Here is an 11,704-nt window from a genome sequence, read left to right as displayed (position 1 = left end):
TTTTTATTTTTATTTCTGAGCTAGTTAGAATGATCCAAAGAACCACACTCGCATCTCTTCCGATTCTGAGCAATGCGACTTCGCTCTTTTTGTGTTACACATTTGGTTTACAATCTCTGACATCATGTAATGAGAAATCAAGAACGTTACGGCCTTCTCCAAGGGAAGGTAAATGGTAAAAGAGGACCGGGAAGAAGCCGCATTTCCTGGCTTCAAAATTTACGAAAGTGGTATAACACTACTACCACTGAATTGTTCCGCGCTGCGGTAAACAAAGTCAAGATAGCCATGATGATCGCCAACATCCGGAACGGATAGGCACTTTAAGAAGAAGAAGAATCTCTGACATAAATATTTAAGGGATTTAAGGAAAAACAAAAAATAATCTTAATAAAATATATTTTTAAATATAACATGAATAAAAAACAATTATATATCTATAAAATACTTACTAATAAAAATGTTAAAGATAAAAGTGTACCATTTACAACAATTACAATAAAAGTAATTAATAATAAATGGTACATCACAATAAGTGTTAGATACCTACTGACCTTGCTTATAGTATTTATAAGCAAGCTTTGGTAGAATAAAATTACACTTTTTTACTTTTAAATTACGTACAGATGTTAAAACACATTAAAACTGAAAATAAAACAAGTAATGTCAAACCGAATATGTTTGGATTAATTTGACAACACTTATAAATACTTTTATCAAGGCTCAAAAATAGCCCACTATAAAGAGGTCACTTTCCGAGAGTACCATTGTGCAAAATTTATCAAAAAAATACCCATAATTACATTTAAACAAATATTGAAACAAAAAATTGTCAAAATTATGTGTTAGACATTCACATGATTTATAAAATACTTTACATTATCCGCAATAGCAGCCTCGTCATGTGATCATGGAACGTTGACGAAAAAAGTGAGGTTATGTTAGGTTAGATTTAAATAACAACAGTTTTAACCATAGTCATACAATACCTAGAATGCGCGCTGCAATAAAAAACTGCTCCCCCAGTGCCACAAAGAAAAGTATAAACAGGGCATCTCTTTCCAATCGACGGCAGTGGGAAAGTTACTTGGTCGATAAACGCCACTGATGCATACCCTGTTTTGGGAAACCAAATTCATACCAAAACTATTGTTGGCCTTTGCTCAAGATCTATCTAGAATCTAGATGCAGTCGCTAATTCTACAAGAATCTTTCAGTCTTTTTCTATTCAATTCTACAAGAGACTGAGAGAGCAGTCTTTACAACTCGAGGAGGAAGCAGGTGGTCTGGGTCTTCGAATAGATCAATAGAAGACGGATTACATGCTACTACCCAAAAATTCAAGACCAAGAGTTAGGCAGAACATAACTAGTAATGACCACAACTTCGAAGTAGTAAAAGAGTTCTAAATATCTGGGGCGGTAATCACAGATGACAACCACATAGAAAAAGAGGTGTCGGCAAGAATTGCTGCGGGGAATAGAGCATTGTACTCCCTATCATCATGATTAAGATATAAGCTGCTAAAAAGACAATCTAAATTAAGACTGTACCTGTCAATAATTCTTCGCACAGTTGTTACATATGGAAGTGAAACATAGACTCTACATTAGCGGGAAATAAATAAGCTGCTGGTATTGGAACGGAAAGTTCTAAGAATGATGTTTGGCCCTCAAAGAGATGAATTGACAGAAGAGTGGAGAAGGCGCCGCAATGCTGAATTGGTGACTGTATGGTACTGAAAACATCGCCAGGCATGTAAAAGCTAACTAGTTAAGATGGGCAGGTCATGTGGTAAGATCAGAGGAAGGCAGAGTGTTAAAGACAGTTTTCTATGAGAAAGCAGAGGGCAGAAGATTAGTAGGCCGTCCCAGAAAAAGATGGAAGGATGAGGTTGAAGCAGATCTATCTAGGATTGGGGTACAGCAATGGGAAATAGAAGTGCAAGACCATTTGGTGCAATGGTCATGATGGATACAGCAAGTAGAAGATGGAGAGCCATAGTGGATGCGGCTAAAACTCACCTCGAGTTGTAAAGCCAGTCAAGAAAGAAAGAAAATAAATACCCTGTTTACAAATACTTTTCTCTGTCGTACTGAGGAAACAGTTTTGCATTGCAACCCGCAGTCTAGATATTCTATGGTTTTCACAGAAGATCCAAAATAAGAATTGATGGAAGTGTAGTAGCGAATACAATAAAAACCATTGGATAAAAAGTAACAGAAAAAATTATTAAATATAAAAGCCCTTTCAAAAATTCGATCTTCAAAATATATCTCTTGTTTAGATGTCACTTCGAACAGATGTTCTTGGTGTTCTCACAATGTCATTGAGTCTGGCCACATTAATAGCGTAACCTGACATCAACTAAGTTTTTTTTGTGAGTGTGCATTGAAAGAAATTTTCTATAAACATATCCAAAATCGGTGAAGTGGAAACTGTTTCTCTTACATAGGAAATATCACAACATATCTTTGAAAACACGATTACTAATTTAACTTGATTAAACAACAAGAAGGCACTTGGAGAGAGGCACTTAGAATTTAAAAGTCTACGTTTTGTATGCTTCAGAATGATTAATGTATATAAATGATGATATAGTATAAACGACATAATTTACCATGACAAAGATGCAAAAATGAAAAAACTTTTAACAAAACTATATATGGAAGAAAATTTGAAGTGACTAAATTAAAACAGAGATAAGTAAGCTTGACAACTCAGTGGATTGCAGAGTTACACTCTAGCCAACATTTTTCAAATATAGCAGTACAAAATTTCAAGTTAATCTGTGATTTTGAATTGTATTTTTTTTATAGCGAATAAATCCCGTTGGAATATTAAATAAGTATGAAGTTTGGATCCATTTTGACTGAATTTGTTGATCTGGCCACATATTTTCTTAAAAAAATTGTAAATAGCACCAACATATACTATACAAATAAAAAAGAGTTCATTTTTAATAAATTTTGCACGATAGAAATTTTTTTATCTCTCTCATACGGAAACAGACCTAAGAAAATTCATTAAGACTGCTCGATAATCACACGTTTTTACTATATATACAAATTTTGTATAAAAGCACAATGTTTGTACTAAGTAATTTAGTTGCCGTAAAAGAATAATAAATAATATCATCTATGAAGTTTAAATTTAAATATTGAATATCAAGATACAGGAAATAAAGTATAGGAGAACCAAACGATACCTATTTAACATCTAATTCTTTAAAAGAATAAACAACATATGGTCCTTCGAGCCGGATTTACACACTTGGTCCTTCGAACCGGATTAGCAGACTTGGTCAAAGTTTTAAAAAAGATTAGCGTAAACAATTATTTTGTTGTGTGTTGAAATATTGCTTTGTATTTACGAAATTTTCTGCAAATCTATTCAGTTTTATATGTTGATGTGACTACTTTTCACGTCAATTTGGAATTATACTAAAACCTATAAAATTGGTATCGTTTGCTTCACCTAGTTTAGTTTTTTTATAAATATGCAGTTTATTTCTTAATAAAAGATCGCACTTTATTGACACATCGGTCCATAAAGTTTCTCTTACGTTTCGAATCACTAGAATTACTGTATATCGAACACTTGTCAGTACTATCACTTTCTACCGAACAATCCAGTTCCTTCGTATTACTTAAACTAGTGTCAGTCTCTTCGACGTATGCGGATGCGTCGTTCAAGTCTTTGTCAATGTCATCACAACTTTGCGCTTTTTTCGGGGACGGAACTTGATCGTTTTTAGTTGCTTCTGTAGCTGCTGCTAGGATGGGCTCGGCGGAGTCTAGGAGACCGTCGAGGCTGCGAGATCGGTTAGGGGCCGGAGGGTGGGGGTAACTGTTAAGAGCTAGTGACGAGACGGGGGTGTTGGAACCTCGCCGAGAGTACGGCACGGGCGGGAGACCCCGGTTGAAGTTGTTGGAGTTGATTATCCAATTTCGGGACGGACTGTTTGCTTTGTAGAATCTGAAACAACAAAAATTACAATTAAATAAACATACATACATCTACAGGGTGATTCATTAGTAATGCCCAATCTCTGATTTGTAAGATTTAACCCAAATCACTTAGATAAAATTTGGCTTCGTTACTGAGTTACAGGATGTTTTATTTAAAAATTTAATAGCTATTTTTACCCAGTACAAAAGCTATTTGACGTAACCTTGTCATACTTCGCAGAAAGTGTAGGTACTGTGCACCCTATTAAATTATGGTAAACAAACGTTTCTCACTGTACGCCTCTGGCTGCTACTAGAGGCGTAGGACATGGGATAGCGAATGGTTGACCCTTCCCAAATTCTACGCCACTGGTAGAATTGCTATTTTAGCTCAATATTTAAAATTTTCAATTCATTCTATGTAAATAATACACTCTTCATTCGTAACGATAAAGTCGTTAGTTTTCGAGATATTTGAAGTTGAAAATGACACGGCACAGCTATTTTGTTTGATGTTTTGTGCCCCTTTTTAACTTCAAATATCTCGCAAACTAATTCTTTTGTCGTTACGCATAAAGAGTATATTGTTTACATGAAAAGTATTGGAGAATACAAAAATTATGCTAAAATAGCAATTCCACCAGTGGCGTAGAATTTGGGAAGGGTCAACAATTGTCTTTCCCCTGTCGTACGCCTCTGGTAGTAGCCAAAAATGTTTTAACATAATTTAGTAGGGTGTACAGTTCCTACACTTTCTAGCAAATATGATGAAGATATGTCAAACACTTTAAAAGTACCGGATACAAATAATTATTAAAACTAATTTGGGTTAAATATTAACTTTTGTATCCAGTACTTTAAAAGTATTTGACATATCCTTATCATACTTGGCAGAAAGTGTAGGTACTGTCCATCCTATTAAAACGTTTTTGGCTACTACCAGAGGCGTACGACAGGGGAAAGTGTATGGTTGACCCTTCCCACATCCTACGCCACTGGTGAAATTACTATTTTAGCGCAATTTTTCGATTCTCCACTACTTTTTCTGTAAATAATATACTCTTGATTCGTGATGATAAAATCATTAGTTTTCGAGATATTTGAAGTTAAAAATGAAGGGGCACAATACAAAATAGCTGTGCCGTTTCATTTTCAATTTCAAATATCTCGAAAACTAATGACTTTATCGTTACGAATGAAGAGTATATTATTTATATAGAAAGTATTGAAGAAGCTAAATATTGCGCTAAGATAGCAATTCCGCCAGTGGCGTAAAATTTGGGAAGGGTCAACCATTCATTATCCTCTATCGTACGCCTCTGGTAGTAGCCAGAAACGTTTGTTTTTATCATAATTTAATACAGTATACAGTACCTACACTTTCTGCCAAGTATGACAAGGGTATGTCAAATAGTTTTCAAGTAATGGGTAAAAATAGTTTTTTATAAAGCCATAAATTTTTAAATAACACACCCTGTTACTCAGTTTAGAGCCCCATTTTATTTAAGTGGTTTGGGTTAAATCTTAATATTTTGAGGTCTAGAATCTACAACTCAGAGATTGGACATTCTTAATGAATCACCCTGTATAATCTATAATATTTTTTAATCATGTAAGGGGTGAAAAATGAGAAAAACTGTTACCAAAGAAAACCTGTACACTACAAAATCAAAAATGGAAGGAATTTGGTAAGTGACGAGGAAATATTGAACAGATGGAAAGACTACTTCGAAGAGCTTTTAAATGAAATATCCATAACACAATATGAAGAACTAAAGGAAAATATCGATCAAGAACAGAGGAGAGACCGCCCAATGAAAATGAAATAAAAAAAAACTAAGAAAAATAAGATCCTATGAAAGGCTGAAGTAACTGTTGAAAAGTTCAAATATGGAGAACCAGTGCTAATTAAGCATTTGGAAAAGTGGCTGAAAGAAATATGGAAACAAGAACTCATATTGAAAGAATGGACCGAAGTGCCAAATCACAAAAAGAGCGATAAAAGAAAAAAGATAAGTTTCAAGTTAGTGAGTGGGTGCAATAAGGGACCCACTGTCATCACTGTTGTTCAGTATTCTTTTTGAAATTGTCGTCAAAGAAACAGGAATCAACAGGACAGGACTTATAAATCAACGAAAACACCAATGTCTAGCATTAGCTGATGACCTAGTACTGATAGCCAGAAGTCGACAAAAATTAAAAGAAATACTAACTAGAAGCGAAAGCTAGAAAGAAAGAGGATATACATAAACGAAGAAAAGAAAAAATATATGGATTTCATAGGACTAGAATACATACACGGACAATACCTGACAATAATCACAGAAGGAACAATATACAGGGTGTCCTCGAAAATGGTGCGTTCCTTAAAGGTATGGGTAGAAGGCAGAATGTAGAGCAAAAAAGTCTTATAAAATTTTTTTCTAAATTGATCCGTTTGACCAAAAAAACGAAAATACATTTTGATATGCAAATTGAAGTCTGGCAACAACGCACTCAAAAATCTAAAGATTAAAAAGTAGGTTTGTAGGTTAGTTGCATCTGGTAGGTAAAATAATATAAATATCAACCAAACCCATATCCATTATTTTGCAGGTAGGTACCTACCATGTCAACAACCGCAAAAATCATACTTTAAAGTAAATAAACAAGGGGTTATTAAATTAAATTTCCACAGTCACAGCAAGTTCTTCTAGGCTACGTTGCCATGTCATTCAAATTTATGAAAATAAAAATTCATGTATATGAAGAACAATGTAATTTTTTTCTTGGAAACGGTTAACTTTAGAAAAAAATGTTATAGGACTTTTTTGTTCTAAATTGTGTGTTATATCCATACCTTAAAGGAAAGCACTATTTTCGGGGACACCCTGTATAAATTCGAAGAAGTAGAAAGATTCCAGTACATAGGAGCGATATTCACCAAGAAACCAAATATGAAGGAAGAAATCCGAGCAGAATTATGGCTGGTAATCGTTGTATCTTTGCTTTAAACAAATTATTAACAAGTAAACACATATCTAGAAGGGTTAAGATAAAAATATATAAGACAGCGATAAAACCTATAGCATTATATGCCAGTAAAACATGAACGATAAACAAATCCGAACAAATCATGCTCCAAGTGTGGGAAAGAAAAGTCCTCAGGAAAATATTTGCAATGGAATGGAATGTGGATATAAATACCAAATATAGAACTAGAGAAGATGTATGGAGAACCGAATATCGTAGGGATCATAAAATCACAAAGACTGAGATGGTTGTGACATATCCAAAGGAGCCAAACACGAGATTACCCAAATGAATACTAACGGGAGGAATAGGAAGAAAGATAGGCCGAAAACCAGGTTGAAGAAGGATGTTGAAAAATACACAGAAGAACTTAAAATCCCAAATTGGAAAAACAAAGCAGCCAACAAGAAAGAATGAAAAACAATAATAAACCAAGCCATATGCCTTCTAGGCCTGAAGACCTAAATGATATAAGTATGTGGATGTGAAATATGGGTCATAATACAGAAATCTATTAATCTTGTGGATCAATATGCCACTGACTGAATCATTTGTTAATACATATATTGATCGATTACATTTGATGATATGACTTTAGTAAATCTTATAGATTAGTTCCAATATCTTGTTTAGCTGATAGTATATCTTATTAAACCTCCTTAACTAAAGAAAATATAAAAGAAAAAACTAGTACCTAGGCAGTGGAGTAGGAGTAGCCGAGGCATAAGGACCATCTAGTCAATCCCTCGTTAACCCCGAGTTGCCGTTCATGTCTTTGTCGGAGCTTTTACCACTTCCTGAGTCGTTGCTGTGCATTCTTTGGTAGTTAGGCGGCTGCCTAACCAAACTGGGATTTGAAGGTGTTCCTGGAGTTATATCGCCTTTGGGCAAAGTGACTCTGTAATTGTCCCCGCGTGGATTCGCTTCTCCTCGCATGAACCTGAAAGGTTTTGAAAATTTATTAATAAACGTGGCAGTAGAAGTCAATTATAAATAAATAAATCGGTATTATAATGCCTGCGTCTTGTACCAGCAAGTTATTTCCAAAGAAGCTTCAAAGAAGAATCAGACAAATTTTATTTTTTTCTTCTTAGTAGCAAAAGCGCGAGACATACTACAGAAGCTAAGCATGTACTAAGACATGTGGTGTACAAAAATACCAAAATGAGTGATAACCGCTGTTTTATAATTCATTTTTTGTATTTCTTTTTAAAGATTTAAGATAATTTAATAAATATAAATAGACGGTTGGTTTCGATTCAATTTGAGTCTCTCAACACATCTCAGTCACACATGTGTTTCAAGGTTTACCTTTCATCAGGAATGCTTGTGAGGAGACTGCACTGAACCTATAGTTTATAACTACTTTTAAAAAATTTAAAGCGATTAAGATTTTTTAAAAAGCTCTTACTGTAAGTAAGACATGAACTCATGTTAAAAAATAACCAGGTATTGGAAAAATCAACTTTTCTTTAGTAATTTCAAAGGACCCTTGAACGTTTAATTATCTTTGACGTTTTTTCTACGGTTTCCAATGTACGAGGGTCGTTTTTTTTTTCAACCTCCGTTTGTCCATAAAAAAATTCCGTGAAGCGTTTCGCCATTGCGGTGCGCAGTGGCCGACAGCGCATCTCCCCCGGTACACTCTACATTAATCCCGACTTCCAGGCATCAGTCTGTACTGTGCTACATACGAAACAACATGGCTGCGACAATTAGGGAATCCAACGATCTGTCAAACTATTCCAATATGTCTGGCGGCTGGCATGAATACATTGAAGGCATATGATAGTATAGTGTTATTTTACTATTTTAAAGTAATTTTCGTATTTTATGTCCATGTAAGTATTGCTAAATACTTCTGTGACACAGTAAAAAATATTGCTTAGGTCAATAAACTTTAATAAGTAGTTAAAAAGTTTTAACTAAGTAATTTAGAAGATTGAAGAAAGCTAGGTTAACAAATTTTATGTTTTATAAGTTTAATAAAAAATAATATTGAGCATCCCTAAAATAGATTTTAGGTAAAATCATCGGGGTAATATATATTTTATTATTTTAGGTACCTAGTAATACCACATTGTATCTTAAATTTGAAATTTTAATTTAAATAAAGTATCCAATAAAATCGCTTGTGTCCAGTGTTGCCAGAGAAATTTTTGTAAATGCACCGGAATGACTGGAATAGTGACACAAAGTACTAAACCAACACATTTTGTACAAAAACTTAAACACAAGACAAACGGAGGTTGAAAAAAAAAACGCCCCTTGTATTTTCGATAAGTTTGACATTTTTTTTGTCCAATATTAAACTGTTTTTGGCACATTTCAACGATTTTTGATGGTCTCTACAATTTTTGCCTGTATTTCTATTGTTTTTCATTACTTCTTCGATGTTTTTAATTTATGTTGGCACTTTTTAAGTTTTTTAATCCATTTTCGAAAATTTTAATGCTTTTTCGTCCAATTTGAACCTTTTGTGATATTCCCAATGCTTTTCCACGACTTAACCGCTTGTTGTCTGTTTTTTGAAGTTATTTGATGCTGGTTCAATGCATTCCAATGCCTTTTTGTCGAATTTGAAGTTTCTTTGTCGCATGACGATGCTTTTCGACGATTATGACGCTCTTTTGCCACTTTCTCATCCATGTTGATATGTTTTCGAAGATTCCCAAATACATTTGGAAGCTGTGAAAATCCTACCTTCCCAATACCGAAAATGTTGAAGCTTTCTGGTCGCATTTTAAACTTGTTGATTCTTTCCAATGTTTTTCTACGATCAAAAAAGTCAAACATTTTTTGTTTGCAAATTTGTAATGATTAAGATAGATGAGTCTTGATGAATTATACACCTTATATACTGGAAATTAATTACAATTGCAAGATTGGAAAATAAAGAGAAATAAAAAGGAAATAAAGAAGCCATTCTTGATATTTTCATCATTTTAATTAAACTTTTATTTTCATTTAACCACGGTTCTCAAAGTTAGTTGTTGCTGTTTTCTGCTTTTCATTTTCTATTAGCCTAGTAGACTTTTTATTTTAGTGTTCATTTTCAAACATTATTCTGGCCATTTCGAAGTAGTTATTAAAAATATATTACGTGTGTATTTATTTTTTATTACAAATTAAAAAAAAGTCCTCAAAACCTTGATAAAAGCACAAAATAAGAATAAGTATGACACTCACCTCAACCATGTTAGTGAGGCATGCAAAAAAGCGACAAGTTAATTATCTAAATACGCAATCTTAGGTTGGCATTACTTTTTATCTTGCGTTATCAGCGCATCCTTGAGATTTAAATATTATCTCCATCTATTCGTCTTATCAAATTATTTAAGCTATAAATGGATTTCATTTGTTTAAGTACTGTAGTAGAACATAGATGCTTTATCAGAGAAGATGTTTTTTTTCTATGTTTAGTATCGTCTGGTCAAGTTCCTTCTGATATTTCTAAGAATCAAAAATTGTCCTATTAGTATTGATAATTATTATCAATGATAAGGGTAAATATGTCATGAAATGTTTTCAGAAAAAAACATTTTAGATTTTTGTAATACTGCCATGATATGCTAACCAAATTATCTTTACAATTTCGTTTAAATTGTAAAGATAGTATATAATGTATTTGCTTTGTATAGTTAAATAATAATATAATAAATAGTTAATTTGCATAGTTAATTTATTCCTTATATTTTGTGATTTTTAATTTGTTTGGCAACACCCGTTCTGACATCACCAAAAACGTTCAGTGAGTTGCATAACTTGAAACAGTAACAATGCATATTATACCCTTAAAATCGGTTTGAAATTCTGTTCTTATTTACAAACTGAACAGTGTTATTGTTTCTTAAATGGTTGTTTAAATAAAAAGTAAGCCAGCACTAAGTCTTTATTAAAAATAAATTATTACAACATGCAATAAAACGATGGTGGAATGGTTCCAAATGCGGTTATGTGTGATCTATAAAAGTACCATTTAAAAACCTAGAAAATACACAAAAAATAATGTTTGTTAAAAATATATAGATGGTAGGAAAGGGGTCATTGTATGAGTTTTAACAGGACTTTTCATCGCCGCCATGTTTTTCGTACACTTGATCTATGATGTATACGTCATATGTCATTAGTTTTGATCAACAATGGCTGAGAACGTAGTATCTCCACAATAGGGTTTTTCATCGATTGTCATTTGTTTCGAGCTTCTGTCATATATATAATATTAATATACACGGATTATACGACATATTTATGACAGAAGCTCGAAACAAATGACTGTGAATGAAAAACCCTATTAAATGAATGATTATATATTATCAATGGTTTGTTCCAACACAACGAAGAACCATCATGTAACGATCACGTTACTAGATAATTAACATTCCATGGGTTCCATGGGAATGAAATAATACGTTCCATGGTACTGCGCAGGACGGTGATCATTACATGGACGGTTTCTCGTTGTGTTGGAACAAACCTAATAATATATATTTAATAATAATCATCAACTATCAAAGAATATAGACGTCAACGAACATATTCGTTGATACCAAGTTCTCAGCCATTGTTGATAAAAACCAATAACATATGACATATTATACGTCATAGATCAAGTGTATGAAAAACATGGCAGCGATGAAAAGCCCTATTATATGAAATGTTGCTACGAAAAAAATTAGTTTACGTTGATGAGTTTTCAAAAATAGGAAATGCTTATTTCGAACTAAAAAATGACGAATATT

General features: G+C 33.2%; 1 protein-coding gene across 13 annotated transcripts in view; it reads right to left on the bottom strand.

Moving 5' to 3' along the window:
* Window positions 1-382: 382 nt before the first annotated feature.
* The window catches only part of LOC126880616 (NAD(+) hydrolase sarm1), a 496,620-nt gene continuing 485,298 nt past the window's right edge, over window positions 383-11,704 (bottom strand). For 11 of the 13 annotated variants that reach the window (XM_050644609.1, XM_050644612.1, XM_050644608.1 and 8 more), the window contains 2 exons: window positions 7,657-7,902; window positions 383-3,978 (listed from right to left, as the gene is read on the bottom strand). In XM_050644609.1, the coding sequence (XP_050500566.1) occupies window positions 7,701-7,902 (202 nt within the window). In that variant the 3' untranslated portion in view covers window positions 383-3,978; window positions 7,657-7,700. Of the gene's footprint in view, window positions 3,979-7,656; window positions 7,903-10,151; window positions 10,416-10,840; window positions 10,950-11,704 lie in introns of those variants that run through there. The other 2 variants (XR_007696654.1, XM_050644613.1) reach the window with 2 other exon arrangements.

This window comes from Diabrotica virgifera, chromosome 2, assembly GCF_917563875.1.
Source record: "Diabrotica virgifera virgifera chromosome 2, PGI_DIABVI_V3a".
Classification (NCBI taxonomy): Eukaryota; Metazoa; Arthropoda; class Insecta; order Coleoptera; family Chrysomelidae; genus Diabrotica; species Diabrotica virgifera.
This window is presented reverse-complemented; position numbering and strand designations above follow the sequence as displayed.